Source organism: Lutjanus erythropterus, chromosome 14, assembly GCF_056507025.1.
Source record: "Lutjanus erythropterus isolate fLutEry1 chromosome 14, fLutEry1.hap2, whole genome shotgun sequence".
NCBI lineage: Eukaryota > Metazoa > Chordata > Actinopteri > Lutjaniformes > Lutjanidae > Lutjanus > Lutjanus erythropterus.
This window is the reverse complement of record NC_139330.1, coordinates 36622607-36650240: the sequence shown is the minus strand read 5'-3', so window position 1 is coordinate 36650240 and position 27634 is coordinate 36622607. Positions and strand designations below refer to the sequence as shown.

Here is a 27634-nt window from a genome sequence, read left to right as displayed (position 1 = left end):
AGTCCAACTATGATTTGGAATATTTTCAGTGGGTTTTACTGAGAAAGTGGACGTGCTTGTCACAGAAATAGATCATCAGATTGTGGTGTTTACTGTAACTTGGGCGATGTCATCTGTCACTGACAGGAGCAGCCTGCAGCCTGTCTGCTCATGATGTGCAACTAATCAGACAGTAGATTTACTGAGTGACATTATAATTATTACATTTTATAGCATATATAATTTGTATATCTATTGTGTAGATGCATATATATATGATAATACACAATGTCTATTATAGTATACAGTGAGACGGTGTAGTATTTGTAGTAAACTGTGAGTTTATTACAAACCGTGATTTTGGAATGGATTTGAAGATTTTATTGATCATCCTTAAATCACATCATAGTTGAACTCCCTGTTACATCAATGAATTTCTGCTCCACAATGAGCCGGGACACAGCCTCAGATCCTCTGGCAGGTGAACCAGAAACTTCATTTCAATCATGTCTCAAAACTTTAAAAAAAACCTTTTATTAACTCAAGTACACCATTTGATCATCAAAAGGTCCTTTATTATTGTTTGTTTTATTTTTACTATTTGTCCTTGTTGTAGTTTTTTTTTTTTTTCATTTTTGTGTTATTTATCTTTTGTTTTATCTGCCTGATTTTACTTTACCCACTGGAAATATTTTGATCTGGGCTCTTCCATGTAAAGCACTGTGTTGTCAAAAGCAATGTCTCAGTGATTTTATTATTAGTAATATCATAAATGTCATCCGAAGAGAAAAAAGCAGATTGTTAAAATTTAAGAAAAGTTAGGGTTAATTTGTGTATTGCGTAAAATAAAAACAGACAGAGCACAGGAGGAAATCTGTCTCCTTCAAAATGATAGTGTGTGATACTTTACATTAGAACCCAGATGTGAACTCATTCAGTAAATAACACCAACTATTAAAACTGCACAGGCAGAATTGGGCGCTTATAACTGGACAGTATGACCAGACGTCAGCAGGGTAGCTTGTTAATGAATGCTACATGGAGTGACTTGATGCCTTCCTCTCCAGGGCCTTACGCAAGATGCCAAGGACGCTCTCCTTGTTGTTCATCATGTTATAAGTGGTTAAGTCCACCAGAGCCTCATAATCCTCTTTTGAATAGGTGAAGTTTTTGGTGGTGTATGGAGAGTCGCTGCTGCTCACATCCACCTGGCCAGCTTTTATTTCTTCCTCAGTCTCACGCTTCACACCTGTAAATTCAGTGATACAGCTGGTTAAATCATGTTCCAGAAAGCACATTACAACACACAATAGAAATATATTTATTCTTCCATATATATCCTGAAGGCAATGGCAGCAGAGAAAGCAGCCCACTGAGCCCTGTGATATCACTTCAACTGTCAGTTAAGGTTTTGCAGCTGAAGCCGTAAAACAGAAGACAATAAGGAAAAGATAAGCAAGGTTTGGGTTTAGCTAGTTGGGACCAGTCAGGCTGTGCTTTTGAGGTTGTTGCTCCTTCACTTTGTAATGTTCTCTCTTTGGCTTTGGCATCTGTGAACAGTGCTGACACTGTTAAAAGGCTGCTCAAGATGCAGCTTGACTTGCTTTTGCTTAATATGTTCTATTTTTTTGTTTTTGTTTGGTTTTTTCATGGTTAATGTCTGTTGCTGTGTCTCTTATTATCTCTTTTTGATTTGTGAAGGACCTTGTGACATCTGCTCTTGAAAAGTATTGTACAAATAAACTTATTATTCTATTTTAAATCTGTTTGACTAAAGTTACTGTTATAAATATTGTTATTTTATATTTTATTCTGTCCCTGTGGATGACAGTCTGAAAAAATCTTCACTGCTCCATACCTTTCAAGATAACCAGACTAGTTTGAGGAGTAAATCTTGATCAGATTTCTTTGTATTGCTTTAGTGTTAAAGTGATAAAAAACACATTGTTGCAGTGAAATTCAGCCACTAAAATAGGGATACCTGGATGTTTGAAGTCTTTGAATGTGATGTTGACGAGTGGGAAATGAACCACTATGGGGGCCTTAGGATTCTCCTTATCCTCAAAGATGTAGACCTCCCTTTGAGGCTCCTTTTCCAGACTGGCAAAGTCAGCATTGGGAAAGGGGATGCCATGGTCATTACAGTAAGCAGCTGTTCTCTGCAGGACCTGACAGATTAAACATGAAAATAGAGAGTAAACTGACTGATAGAACACATGCAACAATAATTATGTGTCTTCCTTGTCCTTCAGTTTACCTTGAAGATGTGCACTGGATCCCAGGAGTAACTCAGAGATATGATGACATCCACATCTCTCTCTGGACGCAGGATAGGCACACAGCCAATATTGATGGCATGGCCAGAATCCACCAGGCGCAGGGTGGGATCACTGGGTGTCAGTTTGTTTGGGAAGGCATCTGGATGTGTTTCTGGAAAACAGAGGAGATAATAACAAATACAACAAATAAAGCCTCAGCCAGTTACAATAGTTGTCATGCATATTGTCAGTTGTGTTCTGTGCTGAGCCTGTTATTCATCAGGCAGCCATTATGTACAGGGATGCTGCCATGCCTCCAGAAAGTGTCCCAACACACCAAGCAAGTGACCTGCTGAAATTCTATATCTGTGGCAATCTTTCTGCAGTTGGCTCTACCTGGCCTCATCTGTGGTTGCTCTGCAAATTCCACATATTAAGTCAAAGCAAACATAACTAGTTTGTGTATTTGGCTCTCAGTACCATCAAAATGCTGATGTAAAGTGCACTTCTACAGCTAAACCTTCTTTGGAAAGCCACTACTTTGTTTGGGAAGAGAAGCTTGGGTATTTTCTTGAAGCCAGAGTTAGCAACAGAGAGACAACTCCTTTCAGTACCAAAAGAAACAACACCTGGCATAAAATGTGTCTTGGGTTTTAAATAGAGGCCCAAACAGTAGTTGCCAACATGCTGGTAAAAGGGACACAATGATTTTTGCACAAAGAAACAGGTAACTTCATGTCATATACTTGAAGAGTAAAATAATTTCTAATTTGTCACAGACAGCGTTTTACAGTTTATAAAGTTTATCCTTTAAAATCAAGCGATGTTTCCTGTGTATTTACAAGATGTTACTTGAGTAGGAGGTTCTTCAGTGTGCGTTTTCAGCCACACATTATGTACACACAGCTAAAGAATGGGGTCACATTTGGTCCAGACCACCTCCAAATATGATCTGAGTGATCGGATCTCAATGTCTCCTCAATGCATCTTGGGTGCATTCACAACTGTGCTCAGATCTGTTCACTTGTGACTAGGTTACCCTGGGCCCTTATCCTTTTGAGGTAAAACAGGGGTTAAGAGGGGGTGTATCAATGCCCCTCAGCTACTCATTATAGATCACAGTCTCCTCTTCTTTAGAAGTAACAATGACAAAGAAATACACCACCATATTATATTATCGTTGCAATGGGGCCAATCAGGTGTAGTTCTTGAGGACCAGGACATACAAGTAAGAACCAAACTGCTTGTTAATAAGGCAGTTGTCCTTCACACTGTATGTATGGCATAGAGAGACAATACAATCAGCTGGAAAGACAAATGCACAAACTTATCAGTGTCCTCGAGGAGACAAACACTAACTGCGTTGCCACCAGCATCATATAACACCAGCTCAGATGAATGAGAGAATGAGAATACCTGATTCAAGTCAATCAAAACAGACTGTCTACTTCCAGCAGATCAGCAGGAAGTCAGAAAAACAGTTAGAAGTAAAACATCAGGATCAACCTGAGAAAGTTCAATATCACTACAAGTGGATGGACAGGAGAGACTTTCCACTAAAAGTCCTTACCACCTCCTACAGCAATAAAAGCTGAAGTTCTAGGATTGACCTCTTTAGCCATGTCATGATCAAAACATGGAGCCTCGACTGTGCCTGATGTACCAGGTACCTGCCAGGTTGCTTCAAGTGCTGGGAGAAAGTCTCCATAATATTCAGGTGGTTCTAATCAGGACGGGTCAGTAGTTGTCACTGCTCAGGAACCTGAAAACTGGGTATTCCTAAAATGTGCTAAGTCATTGAGCCTTGATGGATAGCAGCTAGAGGCTCAGCATTGTTCAAAAGCTTTCATGGGTGAAAGTGTACTGTGCAAGCAACATATCAATAATTTGACTGGGAGCACTTACCTTTCCAGGCAACAAAGTTGCTGTGTTTATTGTAGTTCCAGTGGAGGAAGAGACCACGCATGAAATTATACATTTCAGCAATGACTGGACGACTTTTGAAGAAATCAGTCACCATGCTGGTGATATCAGAGATTGGATTTATGAGGTATGTGTCCAGAGTTGATGGTTCAGTGTCAACCTCTGTCAAAAGAACACAACATCTCAGTAATACATACAAAATATTCACATGTATTATATATATATGTTATATACAATGAATTACTGGAATTACTTAAGATAATTCTTCAAATATTTGGGTAGCCATATTCTATTTTTTTAATCATCAACAATCCCATGTTGCCTACAATAAACTGATCCCATGAACACATATTGGGTATCCACAGCCTGATATATTATTGCTCTGTACAACATAATTCTGTGATCTATGAGCCACATCACTGCAGTGAAAGACATGTTCCTTCATTATGAGTACTGGCACTGTAGTTTAATTTTAGTACATTGTAGTGGCTTGACCAGCACTTTTAAAAGTGTCTTATGGAATTTTTTTTTTTTACTCTATACTTAAAATCTGCATTCACTCATGTATACACATTGATCTTGTGATGTTTATGACAAAAGGTCCCCCTTAGACATCAGTGTCCTTACATGCATGTGTAAGGTCAGGTCTAAGGTTCCCATAAACCTTGATTCCACATACATACTGTAGTATTCTTGTATCATCTTGCAGGTGGGAAGCTACCATAATGTGTTGATTGGACTCTTTATTTCAAGGTTAAACACAGAAAGGTTCTTGAGCAATAAGCAAAAAGACCATGTTTGATCTACACTATTCAGAGCTGTTTGATTAACCTTTTCAAAAATCAAAAGTATGTATTTGTGAACTCTTTTTCAAGATTTACATCTTGAGTTGGAACCAATGAGCCTGACATTGAGTGGTGTAGATATGGTAGGGAAGTTAGAATGTATTAAGAAACTTCATAACACATTTTTGGTTTTGGTCTATTAATAGGATGTAATTAGAGACAGGAAAAACATATTATGCTTTAATTTCTCTTCTTCTTCTTCTAAATTTTCTAAATGTTTTGGTGCAATATAAAACCTAACTGGTGCTGTTCAGCACAGGGGGGATGCATCTCTGTCACTCCCTCATCTAAAAAGTTTCTCTTTTGACTGATTTTAGTTTAGATTTAGATTTTAGTGACAGATTGTCGCGATTTGCAAAGTAGCATCATAAACTCAGCCACCGACTGCACAGAGTTCACCTCGATTATATGAGTGGTTATTCTAGAGGACATTGGCATGGCGTTTGATTTGAAACCGCAGCCAATAAAGGAGTCAATTAACTCTTCATAAGAAACTGTGAGGAATTTATGTGATCTAGTCATCAGGCAAAGATAACTTTCCAACTGTGACTCTACTTCACTGAAAAATCAATGCAATTGAACTGGTCCTTTAAATGTGTTAAGTATTTAGGTAGATTCATTCCTATACAATTAGTGGACACTTGTAGGTTGAATTACATTCCAAAACAAATAAATAAAACATTGGACGAATTAAAGAGAATTGATCAGCTTCCCATTTCCTTGACAAGCAGAGTTAACATAGTTAAAATGTCTGTTTTGCCATGGTTTTTATATATTTCAAAACTTTCTGACTATTGAACCACAATCTTTTTTTTAAAAGGGTTCAGAGTTGGGTGTCTTCCCTTCTTTTGAAACAATAAATCCCCACAAGTTCAGATGCCAGTGTCAGTGCCCTGAAGCTTCCCAATTTTTATTATTTTTTGTCATTTCGGCTCACTCAGATTAAACAATCATTTACATGGAAAATTATACAACCTTGGATATTTGTTCATACAACTTTGAGTATTTACCATAGAATGATAGAGGTATAAGAGATTTTTTGCTCACTTGCAAAATTGGACCTTTCTCTCATTTGTATCAAATTGATATATTAAACAATAGGGAGAAGAATATTCGTTGTATTTATTTATTTATTTATGTCCTTCTCGAAAGCCAATGGTAAATACAGATTGTTTAAGAGAGAAGTGGGAATAAGAAGTCACAATACACAGGCACGCAGCCTGGCAACACGGAATAGTACATGGGTTCATTGGCCCAGGGACTGGACAGGGGCAGGGTACGACGGCCTGAGGGCCTCAGGCAGATCTGGAGGGCGTCCTGGAGGCTGGTGACAGCGAAAGCAGAGCCCCTCTGGAGACGGGCGATGAAGGTGAAGCCCCTCTGGAGACAGGCGATGAGCAGGAGGCCGGTGGCGAAGGCGAGACCCCTCAGGTGGATGAGCAGGGGGCTGGCGGCGAAGGCGAGACCCCTCAGGCGGACGAGCAGGGGGCCGGCGGGGAAGACAAAGGTGATGGGACCCCTCAGGCAGCCAGCTGTGCTGGCAAAGATGAAGGCGGTGGGACCCCTCTGGTGGCTAGTGGCGCTGGCAAAGACGAAGGCGGGTCCCTGCAGGAGACCAGCACTGGGGAGATGAAGCAGTCTTCAGGTGAACTGATAACACCAGGGAGACTGGAGGCAGCTGCAGTTCAGGATGGGCAGGAGGTGATTGTGGCCCAGTCAGGGACTGGAGGAGACTGCAGTGCCAATGGCCCAGTCAGGACAGCGATGGCAAAGACAGTCCAGTTGGAACAGAAAGTGGCTGCGGTGGCGAAGACAACCCAACCGGAGCAGGAACTGGCGGCGGCAGCTGCGGCAGTGACGGCCCAGCCAGAGCAGGAACTGGAGGGGATGGCGGCTACGGTGGCGACAGTCCAGCCAAAAAAGGAGATGGCTGCAGCCCAACCAGGACAGGAGATGGTGACAGCGACCCAGCCAGAACAGGAGATAGCTGCAGTGGCCTTCCCAGGACAGGAAGCGGCAGCAGCGACCAGGATAGGAAGTGGCTGCAGCCCAGCCATACCGGACATGGCTGTGACCCAACTGGGACAGGAGATGGTGACGGTGACCCAGCCAGAACAGGAGACAGCTGTGGTGGCCCCATCGGGACAGGAAGTGGTGGTGGCAGTAGCCCCACCAGGAGAGGAAGTGGGTGGCCCAGCTGGAACAGGAGATGGCTGCAGCCCAGCTGGAACAGGAGATGGCTGCGACCCAGCTGGAATAGGAGATGGCTGCGGCAGCCCCACTGGGTGAGAAAGTGGCTGCAGCCCAACCAGGACAGGAGAGATGAAGGTTGGGTTGCTGGGCAGCTGAGGCAGTGGAACGCTGGGCAGCTGAGAGGCATGATGTTGGTGATAGCCATGCTTGATCAGATAATGACTTTGGGGGTGGATAAGGCAGCGAACTGGCTGGCAGAGAAGCAGGCTTTACATTAACAGGCTGGAGGCTTGTAGGTCGATGGCTAACCAATTCAGGTGCTGGGGTGGGGAGAAGGCTAGCATGCTGAGCAGGTGGCTGGTGGGTCAAAGAGTCCATGTTAAGCTCTGAATCAGGATTGCTTGTTGAATCAAGATCAGCCTGTAAGTCCCTCTTCAGGTTTGCAATCACTTCCAGGTTTCAAGTTATGAGAGAAAAAACAAAATTTTGGGCCTCGACAAAAAAGTTTTTTCCATCAAGGAATAAACAAAAATCCTGTGTTTTAGATCAGTGCAACCTTGGATGGCTGAGTGCAACTGATCAAATTCAGCGCATGCCTTATTCAGCTCTTCTACAACCGAAAAGTCTGTTGGGTCCATTTTGTGGTTGGTTCGTTCTGTTTAGCTCAGGGGTTTTCAAGTTTGGACCCAAATGCAGACAATGGAGACAAAGCAGACCAGTTTCGTGAAATTTAATGCAAAACAAAAAGATACAAAAGCTTACATCAATGTAAGGCAGCGAATTTGAAACAAGGCAGGGAAAAACACAAAAAAACTTACTGAGGAGGCAGGAAACATAAAAGCAACTAAAATTCCAGGAGAAGCAAGAATCAAAGTCCATGGAAGAAAAAAAACAAACAAATCCGTGCAGGAGGCAAAAACACATGCAACCAAAATACAACAAGGAACACTGACAAAGACGAGTACAAACCAACAACTAAGGAGGGAAAGACACAGGATTAAATACACTAGGGAGGGGAAGGATAACAAGACACAGGGTAGTCAATGACAGGTGAAAATAATTAGCGATCAAAAAGAGTGGGAAAACAGACAAAGACAGGAAGTAAAAACAAAACACACAAGGGAGATCCAAGACTACAAAATAAAACAGGAAGGGACCAACAAAATTTCCAAACCGTAACAATATCATGGTGATATTATTTTTTTTTTTTACATCATGACACGTACTTCTGCTGTTTGGATTGCTGACAGGCCAATTTGATGAGGTGGGAGGAATGTCTGATTTTAAATGTTTTATTAAATATCACTCCAAGCATTTTCAATAGGTTCAATGAAATGAACATTAGTCTATTGTGATTGTCATGATTTAGATTTTGACCATGTTGTCCAGCCCTATACCATTATTACTCTTGACCTTTTATTCTTTCGTCCATGTTGTCACGTGTTATTTCTCATGATGTGTTTTCCTTGCCTTGTTTTGTTTGTTTTGTTTTGGGGAACGTGAGATGTGGGGAATGAAAATTATCTGTGTATATTCCTGACAAGTCTTGTAGTTGTACCTATGTTGTTGACATCTGGTCCGAGCCAGGGGCTCCAAGAAGGCTGAGACCCGGTAACAGCTGCCCACAGCTGGGTCAGGTTGATAGAAAAGACACTGCTCCATATTCCTGATAAGATTGAAAAATAAAGATAAAATCATTGGATAACTTTAAATTCATATTGTAGCACTGGGCACTGGCACTGCAACAGAAACAGTGGTCTTACCTAGCAGGTAAGGGATGCGGACTTCTGGGAGTTTCTTGATGATATGACCAAGGAAGAAATGACTCCCAAAGTCTTCACTTCGGACAAACGCCCCATACTTCTGGATGCCTACTTCATAGGGGGTAAACTCACACCACTCTGCCAACAAAATTTGTATTAGGAGAACAAATTCAATCATTCATTCACAATTTTCATTTTCAGTTATTTAGTTGTCTAAGGGGTGTGTGTATACATCCTGAATCTTAAATTAAACTTGCACCTGTTGAATATTCCCACATCCCAATGGTTGGCATTACTTTAGTATTCAATTCAGCTGCAGCACTGATAAGATATTTCATAACTTAGCATTCATAGGTTTCACTTCAGTTCCACGTCATCAAACCTGCAGGTCATATAGTTCAGCTATCAACACTTTCATTTGATATTCTGTATTGTTAGGTTTCAATCACCTTGCACAAAATGTGTTCGGGAATACATTATAATTTTCAATCATTACATTCATTAAAATTAAAATAAGAAGATTCCTCCAGGATATTTACCAGCTTCAGACTCACAGCCCTCTAACCCATCCTTCATATTGACAGCAGTGTAAATGGGTAAAGGGTTTTGACCTTCATTCACTGCTCTCTGCTGGTCAGACAGGGTACTGGTGACTTTCTGAAATTCCAATCACATATAATAAATGTTATTTGGAAAAAAAATCACGTCTTTGCACCTTAATTTTAAGCTGTCAACATAATATTCAATTTAAAGTGATAAAAGAAAATGTTGTGCTTACTTTCTCAAAAACAAGATGTTCCAAGATCAGACCAGCCATATCGATGAGTGACACGATGTGACCTTCCTTTTCTTTCTCTGCCATTTCTTCTCTGTAGTACTGCAGTTTTCCTGGAGAGAAGGCACTAAAGACACTCTTGGTCAGCCGTTCTTTCGACGCTGAGATGAAAGTGTCCATGTCCTGCTGTGACCAGTTAGCTTCCTGATACAGAGCAGACATAGCCCTGTTGACATGGGAAAGAACAGTGTTCAAGGGGGTACAATGATATATGTGGTCATCAACCAATTAACATCTTTCATTCTCAGCAAGTCAACACTTAATTCCCCAGATCCTTTGTTTGAACTAATCAAGCTTCAAATCAAGTTGCAGGAGAGAATCATGAAGAACTAACGTTCCATTACTGAGCCAAGACTCAACCAAGACTATTTCATTCACATACAAAAGCTGTGAGGTATTCAACAAAAAACTAATTGCAGTATGTAAAACAGGCAGGGTGAAAATTACAGATGGAAACATAACTTACAACTTCATTTGACATTTAAAGTTGCATAAATGCCACATGGAGGCTAATATTAACAGAGTAGCAAGCTAATGCTTACCTAAGAAGCTTAACACCAAAGTAACTTTGTGAATCAATTAGGCTGTAAATGCACTGTAACATTATAAGCTGTTGAGTGCATAGACTTGAGATGTGATTGTGAGTTGCAAAACAATGACCTGGTTCCACTGCTGGTGCATAGGTGAATGAACTGCACTTTTATATAGCACTTTTCTACATTAATAAAACACAAGTCTGTCCCCAGGATAACACTAGAGTTGTTATCCATTTTTAAGAGCGCAAGGGAACAATCTCAGGGTAATGTGTAGCAGCACACATCACAGCGAGGATGTACTGGTTACCAGATTTTGTTTTTTGGAAGAGGGCCAACACAGTCCACAATAACATGCTCGAATTGTTCACTGATAACAGGGATTGAAAGAAGAAATCACCTGATTTGGTTTACTAGCGACTTGACAAATGTAACACGAACAACAGAATTTCACAACATCGGATTTAAGTGCAGGACACAACTGTACATTTTCTTAATTCCTAAGTGGCCAGACATGCAATGGTCATGAGTCAAACTCAGGACTTAAGAATGGAACGGCTGTGGAACTACAATTTGGCACGTATGTAAAACTGGAGCCAGGAGACCAATGGCACATTAGGACACCTTCATCAAGGTGGTAGGACACCGATTTTTCACACTTGGGATTTTTCATCAGTGAAAAACCAAACCAAGACCAAAATGTCTAAGGAATTTAAAGCAGACACAGAAACAGGCACTGGAGCACACATATTAACACACATGAAGTCACTGCTATTAGTGATGCAAACTAAGTCCATTTACATCAAGTACTGCACTAATTTTGTACTTTAGTTCCATTTTATTCAACTTTACACTTCGGCATGACATCCCAGAGGCAAATACTGAACCTTTTAATCCACAAAGTTGAAAAAAGCTGTTTAATGATTTTAGAGATACATGGTTCTCACAGGACAGTGACTATACAAACATCTGATGATCTCATGACCATGATGCATTGCTGTAGATTAAACTAGACACAGTGGCCTCTAAAGTAGTTAAAATGAGCTCAACCTATAAACAACAGTAACATTAATGTAATAATATTAATCCAAAAACATCAGACATAATAACCCTGACAGACAACATTTTACTGTAACATGAATACTTTTACTTTAAGTATATTTATCTGTTAATATTTACATACTTTTACTTCAGTAAGGTTTTGTGAATGTGGGACTTTTACTTTATATATACTATATATACTATATACTGTAATAGTATTTTTACAGTGTGATATTAGTACTTTTGCTTCAGTAAAGGATCTGAATACTTTTTACACTCTTGGTCACCTCAGAGGAGGAACATCCTGTCCATTTATTGTCTGGGCAGACAGACAGACCCACAGAGGCTGCTATGGGAAAGCGTACACGCGCATATGAATGCATGTTCACGTGCAACACGGTTACTCTTTCTGAGCTACAGATTATAAACGCTGCTGCACGTTGGTGCTGATCAAACGTGATAAATAGTTTTATATCATTTTCTGACTCCTTGTGTCAGACACAAAGTTACAGAGCTGCCCTGGATGTGTCTGTAAACAGGACACAGACAGACAGACTGGAGCACAGCTAACATCAGACAGACAGAAGGAGGGGCATCAACTGAACATTACTGTAAATCAATGATATCAAACTTGTAGAGGAGTTCACCCAATACTGTTCACTCTCGGGATGTTATTTTGTCTTCAGTTCTGCTTCAAAGTTACAAGATTGGAAGTCAGATGCACAGAATGCAAAGGTGCGCCCACTACACACATTTTAACTCCCAACACTAAAACATCTGGGCCACAGCAAGGCTCAGCTCAGAAAGGCAGAACGTATCCCACAGGATATGGAGTGGGGCAGGAATAGCAGACACAGCACCGAGCTCAGCTCCCTCTGCAGGGGCAGGCTTACCAAACACACCCCTTTCACTTAGCTTTTTAGGCAGATGCTCTTTCAACTTCTGCTTCTTAATGTTGAGTGGTACAGTCACATCAAAAGCATTAACTATCAGAATCAGATCATTTTTATTGCACTTATTGAGTTTATCAACGGTTGGATTAATAAGAAATTCCCCCAATTTAAACTCCATATTCACTGTAACAAAGGACACTTCGTTACTGTGGTTGGATGACTTTGATCTTGGGAATATTGCACAATGCGGGTCAGAATTAATTGCAGTTTATTGTACTTGTAAATTTTTATTGATATTAATTGTGCGTGGGTGTTTATTAATAGGGTAAACAGCATTTAGTGGGATTTTGTATATATTTTGGTTTCAACACTGTTTATATATGGTTTAGGTGAATTTGAGCAGCGAGGAAATTTGGATAGCACCTGTGGATGGTATCTTCTAACCAGGTCTACCAGAGACGCAGTATTTAAGGCGCCAGTTTCCATCTATCTGTGTTGCTGGTCAGACCTCACTTAGGTTGCTGCCATGCTGTTGCTGATGCTGTTGATTTTGTGAATAAACACCAGATGATTGGTATCCTTGACCTCCGTTCTGTCATCTTTACCGCAAACGCCAGCCGCTAATGGTCGTCCTAACATTCACCACCCCCACAAAAGAAAAAACTACCAACCAACAAGCAGAGACAATGAGGAAGAAAACAATCAGACTTACAGGACACAACAATGAACAACAAGAAAAAGAATGGACAAGCCCCCAGATGTTATGCCCGGTGTAGGGGAACCTTTGACACAACATGAATAGGTGCTCCGCCAGTCTTCCCACTCCAAAGAAGGTCAGCAACACCAAGTAAGCCAAGCTCAAATGAGCAGTTTTTTAAATTTTTCTTCAGAGGGAGAACAGACCAAAATAATAAACAAAACCCAATGAGAAGTCAGCTGTTACTGGTCGTATAAAACAGACCCGTCAAAAAATAGAATCACTGCCTCACAGTTGTTTGTCTGCACCAACCAGTCAAGTTACAGTTTACATCCATGTCTGTCCACACTCATATAATGTCTGTAGTGAAGTGTATGTTTTGGCAGAATGGAAATAATCACCATATTGATATTATATGGCAGTGAATAACTTCTAGGTAGAAACATGCTGTCTTCACTAAGAGACTATTTTTACAGGGGAGGACAGAGGACTGATAGAGAACTGAACATTATGATGCCACAGTAAAGTTGGCCTTTGACCTTTTAGATATAAAATATCATCACCTTATCATTTTATCCTGGTGAGGTCACTGTGAACTTTGACTACTAAATCTAATCACTTCATTTTTGAATCCAGGTGATCACTCGTGTCAAGTTTTCAGAAATTCCCTTAAGACCTTCTTGAGATACTGTATTGACAAGAATGAGATGACCTGAAAACATGATGCCTCCAGCCATAAAAACACAAGGCATAAAAGTCATTAAAAAAGGTTTTTCAAGGTTGTTCAAAAAAACTGAATCACAGAGGCTTTTCACTGTACAGTCATCAATGTGCACAAAAAATAAGGCTACTAGTAATCGAGACATTTAACATTACAATGAACATAATATAAATTGTGTATGCGAGGATGAAATGGCAAGTTCAGCCTGTGATCTGTCACTGTCTGACTGAACAGCCTCATAGAAGTGATATTTTACAATTTATTTTAAATGAACTTCATTAAAACAAGTAATTTGGTGTTTTCAAAGGCATGATTTTTAGCTGACACAGACTGCACATTGTTTTCGGTCAGAGGCTGCTGCTGAGTGCAGTAAACACACACTGTGTGTGCCTCAGTGTTCAATATAGTATAGTATATATAAAGTTAATCACTCAAAGTTACAAAGAAAAACTCTATCCATCATCTGCTGCAGTATTTCACCCAGGTGTGTTTGAATAAAGCATAAATCCAGTGCTCTTGAAGCTTTGGTCTTTCACTTGACATTTTGTCTGCGATTCCAAATTTCGCAGCTTCAGTCCATCACATTTTATCCCTCCAGCACAGGGCACATTTTGCATCTTCATTGTTTAATATTTTGAAGTTCTCCCACACAAAGCTGGTTGCAGACATTGTGTTGTGTGTCTAATTCAGGTTGTAGAGATACAAGTTACTGTATTAAGTGCATTAAAAGTCAGAAATTTTTGAATTCATGATGTTTGTGTGCTTGTTAACCAATTAATTAAAGCACTTGGTGTGGTCGATTGGTAACACGTAAGAGCAAAAAAACACACTTAAATCTTAAGAATAATATAGCACATGCTATGACTTTATTTCTCTTTCCTTTCAAATGCCAATTAAATTTATTAGTCTGTGGTTATTTTACAACTGCATTTTTTCCTGCTTTATCTCAAGATCCCTTGTCTCCGTCCCCTGTAGATGGCGCCTATGCAAAGCACTAGTATTAGTTTTTAAAAGGAGTTTCAGGTTGTCATTTAAGCAGCTTATCATCACTGACGGGAGCTGATGAAAGTCATGACCGACAGTCTTTCACATTAAAACGGTTCTGTGAAACAATGCATATTGTATTTTATTTCATTTCAGTTTTTATTTCTTAATATATAGGCATTTTGAACCCTCCATACTGTAGCAATGAAACAACTGGACCAGCTAATTAAGTCTTCACTGTGGGTCTCTAAGCTTCTTTCTTTCTAACCTTTGGTTCAGTCTCCAACATAAAAGACATGTTCTGTTTTGGGGAATATTGTGGACACAGTTCACTCACCATGTGGATCCAGAAACACCAGTTATGTAACTGACAGCATCCAGGACCCCTATTTCTTTCAGGCCCCTCAGACCACCAAGCGTGCCTGTCATTGCTCTGGTCCCTCCACCTGAAAGCACCACTGCTATAGTTGGCACCTGTGCAGAGGACACAGACATGTGGTTGTAGCAGCTCTGTGAGGGTGGAAACGTGTTGGTGGTCACCATGGCCACCATCTTTGTTTGAAAAGTTAGCATGCTAACATAATTAGCACAAATCACAAAGCTCAGCTGAGGCTGATGGGAATGTCATTAATGTTGCAGTTATGTGGTCATAAATCTATGGATACCTATTTCTTTCTTTTTTATTATTATTCTTATCATTTTTTGGGCTTTTTGCCTGTATTGAGATAGAGCAGCTGAAGATATGACAGGAAAGGGGGCAGAGAGAGAGAGGGGATGGCACGAAGCAAATAGGCTGCAGGCAGGAATTGAACCGGCAGCCGCTGCAGAGGACTGACAGCCTCAATACATGGTGCGCACATCCTACCAACTGAGCTATAGGAGCAGCCCCCATTAATGGATACCTTTTTCTACCAGTGTGAAAAAAAATCTTGTAAGTCATAATGAGAATCGTTCTCAAAATTATAGATAAATAATACTGTACATTTCTCAATATTTTGAGAAGTCACTGTTTTGATAAATTTTGTCATTATTCTGACTCGTTTTTTCTCTTTTTTCTTCATTGGTAGAAATGGGGTTCTATAATCCAAAGTACTGGGCAAATTCAGATTCTTGCCTAATGAAAAATAAAAGACCTATGAAGAGTCACTAAGGATTTTACAATTTATCATGAGGAGCCTGTACCAAATTCCATACATCTGACTGCCACTAGTATTGTTAAAAAAATTACAAGTGGTCTACTATAACTCCTTATTTGACTATGTTGTATTACATCCAGGTAGACAAGACATGATCATGTCTGAATAATGTCCATTTAATAGTCCGCTTTCTGGTCATTATTCACATATTTTACATTTGTACCATGTTAACCATGATAAGACAGTGTTACTTTGTGTAGAGGGCGTCATGTCATGGTGCTCTTACATGTGCTGATCTTGACTTCTGGCCCTCTTGCATTATAGTGTTTTTTTGTTTTTGTTATGCTTTTTTTTTAGTAGCAAGCTTATTACCAAATTTACACTGGTTAGGGGACAGAATATGGCTACAAGGGCAAATACATTTTTCTTCAAGTAACAAGAAAGAGTTTCACTCTACCTTTTCAGGTGCAGGTTGAGAGCCAAGGTCTAAAAGCTTCTGCAAAGCCTGTGCCACCACAACTTTCCTCTTCTTTAGATATTCTTTCTCTTGAGGTGGGATGTCAAAGTCCAGACGGATTGCAAGACGTTCCTCCTCACTGTTTCCAAGGTAAAAAACAAGGTTAACATGACAAGGACTGTTTCACTGACCTCTGCTGGTTCAGTGTGGTCAAGTCCATTGCACCCCTGAACACTCAGTATGTATGCTGGTTAACATCAGATGGATGCCCAAGTCAACAGAGTTTTGTTCTGGGCCTGTTTTTATGGTTTGACCAAGGTCCCTTAGTTCAAATGGAGGGAACTCTTAATGCTAAATCATATAATGATATTTTAGACAAAAGTTCTTTGCACCAGTTTGGTTTTGGCCTCATACACAAAGTCTGTTCTATAAAGAAATGTTTTTGCAGTTTAGTGTGGAAGAACTTTATTGACCTGCATAGAGACATGACCTCAACCCCATTAACATCTTTAGGATGAACTGAATCAACATCAGTGGTCGACCTCACTCATGGTCTGTTTTGTACACACATATATTTTCTGAGGGATCTGTTGCTCTTCATGAGGTTTCCTCCATTTCTTCCTGTTAAATGTTTTAGCTTATCCTAACAGAGGGTTGAAGAATAGACATGTAATACAGGTTGAAAGGGCTCTTGAGGCAAATTTGTGATTTGTGATATTGGGCTATATACAAATAAAATTTACTTAAGTGGACTTTGTTGTAGTATTCCAGATTGGTCTTGGTCCCGAGACCACTTTTTGAGGGTCTCATCTCAGACTCTGAATTTTATTTCAAAACCACTACTGCAGTGATATCACTGAATGGCCTGTGGATTGTCAGATTTTTTTTGTTGACATCATTACTGTGATTGGATGTACGACATTCTGATTAAAATGCACTAAAATCTTGATTCATTTTTAATTTTTAAATCCTTTCACACACACTACAAGAAAGTAAATATGGGAGAGCTGAGAAAGCTGTGGCTTTCTGGCAAGAGATGTCAGCCAAACCTTCTGTAATAAAACTTGACTACTGAAATCACAAAGTGTTCATCTGCAAAACAGCATCCCAAAGAAAACAGACAGCAGTGTTCTACAGTGCAGTGCTCACTGAGACAGCTGGGACCATGTCAAACTGTTGGAAAACAAACACTTGGAAAGGAAGCATAAAGAAAGGTAAGCTAAGTGCAAGTGATGCTAGCTAAGTTAGCTTAGTGTTTTTGCTTGTGATAAAAAAAAGACAGCACAGATCACATAAAGCCATGTAGCTACATTAGATCAACATTAGTTAATATCAGGTTCTATAAAAATGCCACACAATGAAGCTCAGTGTAAGTTCAATCAGGAAGACTTTCTATTACACTGCCTTCATTCACAACTTTCCTTTACTCTGTCTCACTCCTCCTGTTCCCTCTAATCAGCTGATTGTGGGCGTTCACCTTCCTCTTTACTGTCCAATCAGATTTTGCCACGGTCGTGGTAGCCAGTCAATTTGCTGCTGCCAAACTTTAAATCGCGTCTGTCTTTGCTTCATCAGTTGTCATTCAGTCAGTCGTGCGACCCTCCTCCACCCCTCTCTCCTCCGGTCATTGGAGGAGAGAGGGGTGTAATCGAGCAATTGGATGAGAAATATTGCGTGTTATGCATTTTTTGCTATTACATTACTTTTGCTTTATTTAAGAACAATGGTAATATACAAAAGAGAAGATAAGACAGGTCTATTAAATGAAAAACTATAAATTACTAAAGTAGAAATACTCAGTAAAGTAACTTTACTTTTAATGTAGATTTACTTTTACTGTTTTTACTTTACTTTCTACTTTTTTTTTCAAGTACAAAGGTAGAAGTAAAGGTAGTAATGTCTGGAGAAACCACAAACAGAAGATGAAACTAACTCTTTTAACTGAAACAGTCACCAGAATATTTTGTTTACATGATAAAATGACAACATTTTTCTTCTGGAGCAGGACAGACGCTCCCAGACCCCCAGAGGACAGAGGACTGGTTTACCAACATGACACCTTTTTCTCCTCTTATGAGTTTGCAGGTCTGTATTTAGTCATCAAAAAATACCAATAAGAAAACCATTAAAGTACAACAACAGCAATAAAAATGTTGATTTTTCAAAAATGGAAACAATAACATACAATTTTTTTAAATTGTAATTAGGTATTTTTAGATTGTGGTATTAGTGATTTTACTTAAATAAAGAATATGAGTATTTTTTTCCATTACAGCAGGTCAGTGATCAGTGTTTCAGTGACTCTCTGTGGATCAGTGAATAGTGTTTTATTTATGGCGGCCCGCCACATTAAAAACATCGGCACCACGACATGATTTTCTATTTTTGGAGCTGCGCACCTTTTTCGGTCGTGTCTAGAAGGTAACTCTTTATTTGTACAACTCGCGAGATTTGTGTTCGACTGTCTGTAAACAGCACGATGCTACACTGTGCAGTGTTTCACACAAAGACTTTATTTGTGTGGACACCCAGGTTTGGTTTGTGACCATTTTTGGCATTTTTATCTTTTTAATCAGTCTGAGAGGGCGACGGTATCAGTGATTGATTAGTGATCAGTCTGCCCTCCTGTCCTCCCTCACCTGTTCACTCTGCTATGAGAAGATCTGAAAGTTTCTCACAGAGAAACACAGACTCTCCTGTTTTACGTATAGGCCTCCTTATACAGTTGTTTAATTTTATAAGTGTATCTGGTTGGTGTCGATGTCATTGACCATCACGTTAGTTTCTGTTGTAATAAACTCCGTCATTAACAACAGTCTCCTCCACACGCAGCTTCTCTGCAGTTGGTCTGTGCATTTCCTGATCAGATAAACCAGCGCCAGAAAAACTAGAAAAGTTGCGCCAGTTAAAATAGAAGCGCCCTGTTAAAATTTAAAATCTCTTGATAATTTATTGGTTATAGGTCCAGGTCCGTATAGGACGGCGTCTGGGTCCGGACTCGGACCGCAGTCCACCTGTTAAGGACCCCTGGCCTAGGCCATCTTTATGTAGAGCAACAATTCTTTTTTTCAGATCTTCAGAGAGTTCTTTGCCATGAGGTGCCATGTTGAACTTCCAGTGACCAGTATGAGAGAGTGTGAGAGCGATAACACCAACACCTGCTCCCCATTCACACCTGAGACCTTGTAAGACTATGCGTCACATGACACCGGGGAGGGAAAATTGCTTTGGACATTTTCACCCAGGGGTGTACTCACTTTTCTTGCCAGCGGTTTAGACATTAATGGCTGTGTGTTGAGTTATTTTGAGGGGACAGTAAATTTATACTGTTATACAAGCTGTACACTGACTACTTTACATTGTATCAAAGTGTCATTTCTTCAGTGTTGTCCCATGAAAAGATATAATTAAATATTTGCAGAAATGTGAGGGGTGTACTCACTTTTGTGAGATACTGTATGTGCATATTGTTTCACCACAATGGGGTCTAACCACCGAAGACTTTTCATGTTTCAGATCTCATGCATGTATCAATAAACCATTTTTTTTTTACTCTTAGTCTCTCCTGATTGAACTGCGGTGACACTCCCCCATATGGTGAGTGAGCTAGAGATGTGATTAATTGGTCTCGCCTTGCCCTGGTCTTTATTTGGTATTGATACGCTCTGGTCTTGGTCTTGGTGCAGGTGATCTTGTGGCTACAACACTGCCTGATGCCTGAATGGTAGCAAGTCCTGACTGCCAGGTTATTTGGGTGTCCATATACCATTGGATATATTGTATACTACAAGTAGGAAGCACCTTACCATTTGTGTGTTTCCATGTCTAAATCCATTGTGTCCTGTGATGGGAAAAAAGCCACATTACTATGGAACATATATCATTTTATCATTTACCATTGTTAGTGCTCACTGGAAACCACTCATTTAATAAGTAAGATTTATTTTATTACATGTCATATTATTATAACTGACCATGGTACCACAGACCAGGGTTCTGGCTGCGTTAGAGAAGATACACAGCCTAACACCTTCCCGTCTTCAGCTGTCAAAGTACAGCCAGATTTCTTGCAACTATGTTCTAATCATTTCTTTCAAAGAAAAAACTCCCTTTAGATAGACTTTAACTTCTTACCTGATCAATAAGAAGGGACACTTTTCCAGCATGTTCGGCTGGTAGTGGCTGGAGATTTATAGACGTTTTCATTGAAGCAGGAGACAGTGGTGTGTCATCAGAGGGCTGACAGATAAAGAGATGAATAACCATGCCATGTTAAACATATAGAAGAAGAACATGAGGGTGACAGTCTCCTGTCCTTCCTTGTAAGTTAAAGGAGTGGACAAGTAGATTTGATCAGGAACACCTGACAGTGATACAATACTTGACATCTGTCTGTCAAACAAGTAACATTAACAGTTAATTAAAACTTACTGCTACTCCTAGTTCTGTCTCCAGGTCTCTGTTGATGTAGAAACGCAGTTTTGTGGCAGCTTTTGCGAGTGTTTGATTCTCCTGGAAGGCACCTCTCAGTTTCAGAGCCATATTCCTGATACCTGGTGAAAAAGTTACATTTGCAAGACAACAGTGTGACACAGGCAGCTCCTCCACTCTGTGTGGGAGGAGTTGCATTGACACAGACTGGTTGCACTGCAGCTGTGTGTTAATAAATTACACCAAACCTTAACAAGGACTGATAAAAGGACCAATAAGGTTGGAGCTTATCAACACTCTGGTCTTTAATGAATCAAGAGATCAGCAATAAATCAATAGCATTCATCCTATGGGGATTATGAATGCAAAACTTGATCCAGCAGATTTGCAACAACATGAACATTCATACAGAAAGCATGGTAATTATAAGTCCAGTATTCACTGTCCTTTCAGCTCCTGTTTGTCTCTTGCTGAATGTTCCACTATGTTCACCAGCTATTCAGTAACTTTGTCAGTCTGTCCTTTGCTGAAAAAAACATCCCGCTGCTGCTGAAAAGAATGTTTATGAGACTGGTGAGAGTGAACTGAAACAGTAAACTTATGGGATGTAAAAAACAAAACTATTAGTTAAAAGACTGAGACGCTTCGTAGAGCAGAGGGGAATTACAGAGTTGGGTGATAACTTACTGTGGATTCATTGCTACAAGAGACTCCTTTTACATTAATCTGACCCCTCATTAACAGAAAAATATTGAATAAAGCATATTCCATAATAATACAGTCATTCCTATTGATCAAGCTGACCTGAATCCCCTTTTTCCAATTGAATGAACAGGACAGTGAAAGCTTAAAGTCATGTCAATCTGACTTTTTGAATTGTACATACGGTCATTTCTTAGTAGTTTGTCAACGTTGATATCGAGTGCAGAGAATGGGGCAGCCTGGAAGACACAAGGAGAGGTCGGTTACTTTGGTTAGTGTAATCACAGTTAGATGCATTCATATTTCATAATCATTGTTAGCACAGGCTGCTGGACCTGCCTGCTCTGGGTAGTGAGGAAGCTTGATGGTCATATATCACAATAGGATCCCTCTCAAATGCACTCCACACACTTAATTTCCCTGTCAAATTCTATTTGACAAAATTACATCAAGGCTCAATAAAGGAGGACTAGTTGGGGCTGTGTTTTTAGATTTGTGTAAAGTTTTCAGTCTAATCAGTAATGATGTTTTAATATTAGAATATTTATCATCTAGACCAGTGTTTCTCAACCCTGGTCCTCGAGGCTCACTGCCCTGCATGTTAGATGTTTTCCTGCTCCAACACACCTGATTTCAAATGATCAGCTCATCATCAAGCCTCTGCAGAAGCCTGATAACAACCTGATCATTTGAATCAGGTGTGTTGGAGCAGGGAAACATCTAAAACATGCAGGGTGATGTGGCTTGAGGACCAGGGTTGGGAAATACTGGCCTAGAGTACTAGCATGAATGTCTCCATATTTATCTATTATGATGCAACATGAAAAAGTTTGTGATGTATTGTCCAGTAACATGAAGTGTTACTGTACAATGGGTGTTCTACAAGGGTCACTGTTTAGTCCCCTGTTATTTAGTCTACATATTAATGATCTCCCTTAATGATGTCATGATATAGAGCTGCAAATGTATGCAGATGACACTGTTGTATACACACATGTAAAACAGCTGAGTTAGCAGCTCACAGCTCACAGTTGTGTTGGGAAAGATCATTGATCAGTCATGTCAAATATATGTGTAAGGTATGTTTTTATTATTTTTGAACCTACATTACAGCCTCCTCCTCCACTGACCTCTGAGTGGTCAAAGTTTGTTGCAACCACAGTACATTGTTTATCTAATAAGAAGCAGCACATTGACGTTTGTGACGCCCTGTCCAGGAACATGATGTGCACAATGGGTGTTCCACAAGGATCACTGTTTGGTCCCCTAATATTTAGTTTATTAATGATCTCTTTCAGCTGCATCATGATATAAATTTATCAATATATGCCATGCAAATCATTGTATGCACACATGCAAAAACAGCTGAGTTGGCAGCTGACAAGTTGTATCAGAGTTGTGTATTTCAACTTTAAGTGTTAATGCCAGCTTTTTGATGTAGTTAAAACCTGCTGTTGTCTTATGCCAGTGCAGAGGTGTATGATGGGTGTCAATTTTCAGATTAGTTTCGCAGGTTTACTTGTCAAATGTAACATTGGCTCCTGGATTGCGTTTAGTTTGGTGATGCCATGTCAGATGTCTTACCATGAGGATGCCGTTAGTTAGATAGTCACAAGGGGGGTCCATGCTACAAAAAGACACACATTATTTTGAACCAGATCAGATGGAAAGATCTGTAAATATTTTGCAAGAATGTGAAGTATAAACAGCAACATATGAAACTTAGTTACCTCTGAAGTAACTCAAACTCGATGAGAAGTGCATCATCTGTCTACATAAAAGTGGAACAAGAAAATAACTTTTAATCATTTACTAAACAGTCATATTGTAAGGATGCACACAACTTAAATAAACATGGCTTACACATGGAACTTTTATTCTTCTGACCAATTACTGCTGAGGCTGATACTATGAAGCAGGATTTGGGGTTAGCATGGTAACTTCAGGATTAACCCTGGATTTTCAGTCCTATGACAGTGGTTTACTTCCTTCTGAGGTAACTTCTGGTAACTCATGCTGAACGCCAAACCTGCTCTGGTTGTGTTCAAGATAAGAGATTGACTTGGATGAAGCACAGTCTGCTGACCAATCAGTGATCTTTAAAATGTATTAAACAGGGCTGGACATCAACAAGATCCCATGGAGCTTGGTGTGCAGTGTGCTGATCATGGATCAGGAAGTTATTTCATTGTGATTTTGGCTAATGATATTATCTATAACAGAGACTGAAACCAATAAGGGCCCAATCTTGCACCTGGTGAGAAGCCGTTGTGCTCATGGCACAGGTGGCTTTGCTATCTTATACTGGTGGAGTTGCCATTTTTGCCACATCTGCAAGATAGGTGTGACCTGGTGTATTTGCTATCTTGTGCATGGTGCATTGGAGTACCACTTATGCCTTAGACTAGCTAAAACCTGGTCGAAGCGCAAAGTCAGTTGGGCAGTTGGTCTCCACAATCACAAAACACTTTTCATTCATGTTAAACAGCGTGCATGTGTGGGTCTCTAAACAGTCTCAATGAATGATAAATGAATAAAGAATAAGGAATCATTATTACAGTTATTATTATAATTATAAACCCTAATAAATCTCAATAGACCTGCAAAGTGCACACAGGATGGGATCACAGCTGTCAGATCCCTAGAATATGACTATTAATTTACACCTTTAAATACTTTTAATTTGTGATTAATGTTGTGTATATTACATAATTTTAGTGTGTTGTTTTATTATAATTTTACCTGAAGTAAAGTGTTGATCAGTGAAAAGAACTCTACAGAATAAAAGTATTATTATTATTGTTCACACAGTTGGTGATTTCCATTTCTGTCGGCTCTTCTTCCTGTATTTGTCAGCTGTAGCTGTGTTGCTTGTTGTCTGGATTATGATGGTTATGATTGCATACTGCTTCATATTTGTCTAATATTAGAGTTTGCTCCTTGTTTGTAACATATGCCGCTCTGCTGCCAGTAGTCTGGTCCATGCTGTGATTGGTCAGATGCTGCATAATTTCATTTGTTAGGTTTAGTGAAGCCAGATAACCAAAAGATACCCTGGGTATGTTGAACCTGCTTTGTAGTACAGTCCCCTGTTCACAGATCAGCTCTAATCCAAAAATCATGAAAATGACTTCAAGTGTTGTGCTGGCCTGTTGTTGCTTTTACCTCAGAGTTTATGGTGAAGACCTTGGTCTCCTTCTTCTTTACTGTGAGGTTGGTGATGTCAAATAAAACTGTAGAAATATGGTCATCACGCATCATGGGGTCCTCATCATACATCATGATCTCTAAAACATTCTGTGAACACAGCAGAGGAGCTCACTGCTCATTCCTGGTTTTGACTTTCACTCAAAAAAGACTTGATGATGTCATAATGTGAACATGAATGTACTTGCTACACCACTGAGGAAAGATTAAAGTGCTTCTTTTCACAGTGGACTGACTTGGTCACATGCTTGTATTTGATGTCATGCTGATACTGAGTGGACTCACTTTCACATGGGTGGGGACCCTGAAGGTAAAAGTTTCATTCCACTCTGGGTTGTTACTGTTGGACACTGTTTTAGTGCGGCAGGTCCTTGCTGTCGCCGTGGGGAGGGAGAGAATGACATAGCAGTCGGATTCAGAAACTGTAACAGAGAGACAGGAAAAGACGGGGAAATGGAACCAGACATCAGTTTCAAAGCACTGCCCACTCTGTGTGTCACTGTCATTCAGAAAGGTAAGTACAGCAGGTGATTTTTAAGTCATTTAATGTCATTCATTAACATACACAACACAAAAGCTACTTCCAAATCATATGAAGAGAAAACAATACTTACAGTAATCTTTGGAGTGTTGCATGTTTGCTCTCAGTACGGTGACATTCAAGGTCCAGTAGGAGTTTGCTTCCTTCTGCTGATGAGCCAGATGAAGAAATTATAACAAGACTGATGTAGAGCCTGACAGACGCTGGACTGTCAGGGCTGTGTTTTTTAAACAATTAATTAATATTATTATTTTTTTATTTGCAGAATCAATTTTTTAATCAATAAATGGATCCATTTGCTTCTCATGCTCAACTTAAACTGACGTGTGCTGATATATAGTCTCTCAAAGATTATGATTCCACCTTTTCCCATGGTCTACTGCTATGAAAGGGAACAAAATTGTAATGAATTGTAATCAAATCACAGTGACTGTAGAATCGCAACCGCATCACAGTTGAACTGGCAACTGTATGTTCGTGTGTGTGCAAGAAATGAAAGCAGTGTTTTCCAGCAAAAACCTCTGTAAACAGTGTCTCTTTCCAGACAATATATGGGTGTGACGACTGATTATCTAGTCTGACAGTCAAGGTTTAGTAACAAACAGTCATGGAAACAAAGTAAAAGTACGCAAGCATTAAGAAAAAAATATATTTGAAAGTAAACAGATGGAGCAAATTGTTTTAAAGGAATAAGGATTTTAGTGGGAGCACTGGGGTGTTCACAGATTTCAAATTACAAAAACTGTAGAGTCAATCACATCACAGTCTATGTAGATGTATACACACATACACACATACATACATACATACATACATCAGTGTTTCCTCTAGGATTTTTTTCAGCAGCGGGGGCAGGCGTTCCGTTTCTCTTCTTAGAGAAATATTTCAATAAACTCATCTGAAAAATGCAGTCAGTTGTTACATAATGGCGTGTAGATATTAACGTTAGCCTAATACTATCAATTAGTTTACTCACGTTAACGACACTGAGTTGGCACCGGGCCAAATTAATTTAAACTACCGATAAGTTAGGTAATGTTAGCTGGTCATCAACATATTGTGAACGTCTGTTTAACTTGTAAAATCTATGTTGAGTTATCTCAAGCTAATGACTTATGTCTACCTCTTCTCCGGCCAGTAATTCGCTGCTTTATTGTTTATTTGTAATTCGGGAATTCGCTCCTCTGACTCTGCCCTGTCGCCTAGGTGCTTGACGTGCTTGACGACCGCGCCCCCCAAACAACGCTAGCATCATGCAAATGAGCGCGCGCAATTATATTTCCATACTGAGCAAGATAGTTATCTGCAGTTTACCTAAGTGCTCGCAAGTACCGACAGGAGTCTGTTTTGAAGGTGGAGAGATGCGGCAGTGGTGTATTTGCGTCAACAATAAAAAAAAAAAAAAAAAAAAAAAAAAGAAATTTGAAGGAGTGGCGGCTAGGATTTAGGAGTGGCGGGCCACCACTCCTAAATGAATGTAGAGGAAACACTGTCATACATACATACATACGGGGGGCTTACAGTAGCAAGGGAGCATCAGTCCATTACTGTCTCTTACTCACTGATATAAAAGACATCCTGTCTCCTTTAACCCAACAATACTTGAATTAATAACAACTTGTGAATGTGGAGTGAGAGTAGACAGCTAAAGTACAACTGAGACTCACGAGAATTTTGCAGGTATTTGGTCATAAACCAAAAGATTAAACAAACTGATTGACTGAATTTCTATAGATGATGGAGCGGCCAGTAAAAATTGAAAATTTCTGGTTACCAATCAGAAGTTACTGTCAAAGAATCTTTAACACTGTTTTAAAATGAGACAGCTACAGTGGACTGCTGTTAAAGCTTTGCGCTGAATAGCTAAGAGAACTGTATTTAACATTCTGAAGAAGGACTAACAGGTTAAGACATGTAGAGAAAGCAGCTGCAAGTTATTCTGTACATGACAGATAGCATCATCTCTCCAGCAGAGCTGAATAGCTCTGTGTGTGCTCATTTACATTATGTGACAGACATGAGACAAGGTGTAACAAGGTCCTGTCAATCTATTCACTCTGTGGGTGAGGAGGCTAAAACTTACATACATGCAACATAAGATCAGTCAACAGTGTGTGTGAATACAGACTGCACTTCAAGATCTGAGCTCACAAACTATAAACCTAAAGTATATGTTCTCAGAATATCCAAACTTTTGCTCACAGAATCAGTGAGGAGTTTCTGCTCAGAAATCTTCAGGCAGTTTCTGAGAAACAAACACATTATTATTAAGTTACACTGAACAGCAGCAGCTTTAAATAAATAATAAGCTTACCTCACTGCAGTCACACTGTCTGTTTACACCTAGTCCAAAAGTGGCCATTGTGTGAGGTTGGTGGTGATGAAGGATCACATCAGAGCGTATATGTCCAAGATGAATATGCTCACATGTGTGAGAGAGAAGTCAGCCTCCTCTGGCTCACTGTGCTGCCAAAGACTTTGGAGACTTCCTCATT

The 27634-nt window shown here is 39.8% G+C and overlaps 1 protein-coding gene across 1 annotated transcript; it reads right to left on the bottom strand.

The window, feature by feature from the left end:
• Positions 1-297: 297 nt before the first annotated feature.
• LOC146315926 (cytosolic phospholipase A2 zeta-like) lies at positions 298-27634 on the bottom strand. The gene is made up of 20 exons (XM_084736164.1): positions 27454-27634; positions 25213-25288; positions 24884-25020; positions 24557-24688; positions 23122-23162; positions 22976-23018; positions 21576-21630; positions 20690-20811; positions 20393-20497; positions 20065-20099; positions 16259-16397; positions 15003-15139; positions 9740-9962; positions 9501-9618; positions 8962-9099; positions 8757-8864; positions 4143-4322; positions 2237-2409; positions 1961-2147; positions 298-1228 (listed from the first exon to the last, which is right to left on the bottom strand). Exons 1-20 carry the CDS (start codon positions 27499-27501, stop codon positions 1014-1016), a joined length of 2412 nt encoding a protein of 803 aa, XP_084592290.1. The 5' UTR covers positions 27502-27634; the 3' UTR covers positions 298-1013.

Bases quoted from the DNA above. Each gene is read 5' to 3' on its own strand.
- LOC146315926 (XM_084736164.1), bottom strand. From the start codon at position 27,501: ATGGCCACTTTTGGACTAGGTGTAAACAGACAGTGTGACTGCAGTGAG. The intron at 21,631-22,975 runs GTAAGACATCTG...TGTGTCTTCCAG, and splicing joins TAACTAACGGCATCCTCATG to GCTGCCCCATTCTCTGCACT. The intron at 2,410-4,142 runs GTAAGTGCTCCC...TCTGTTTTCCAG, and splicing joins CAACTTTGTTGCCTGGAAAG to AAACACATCCAGATGCCTTC.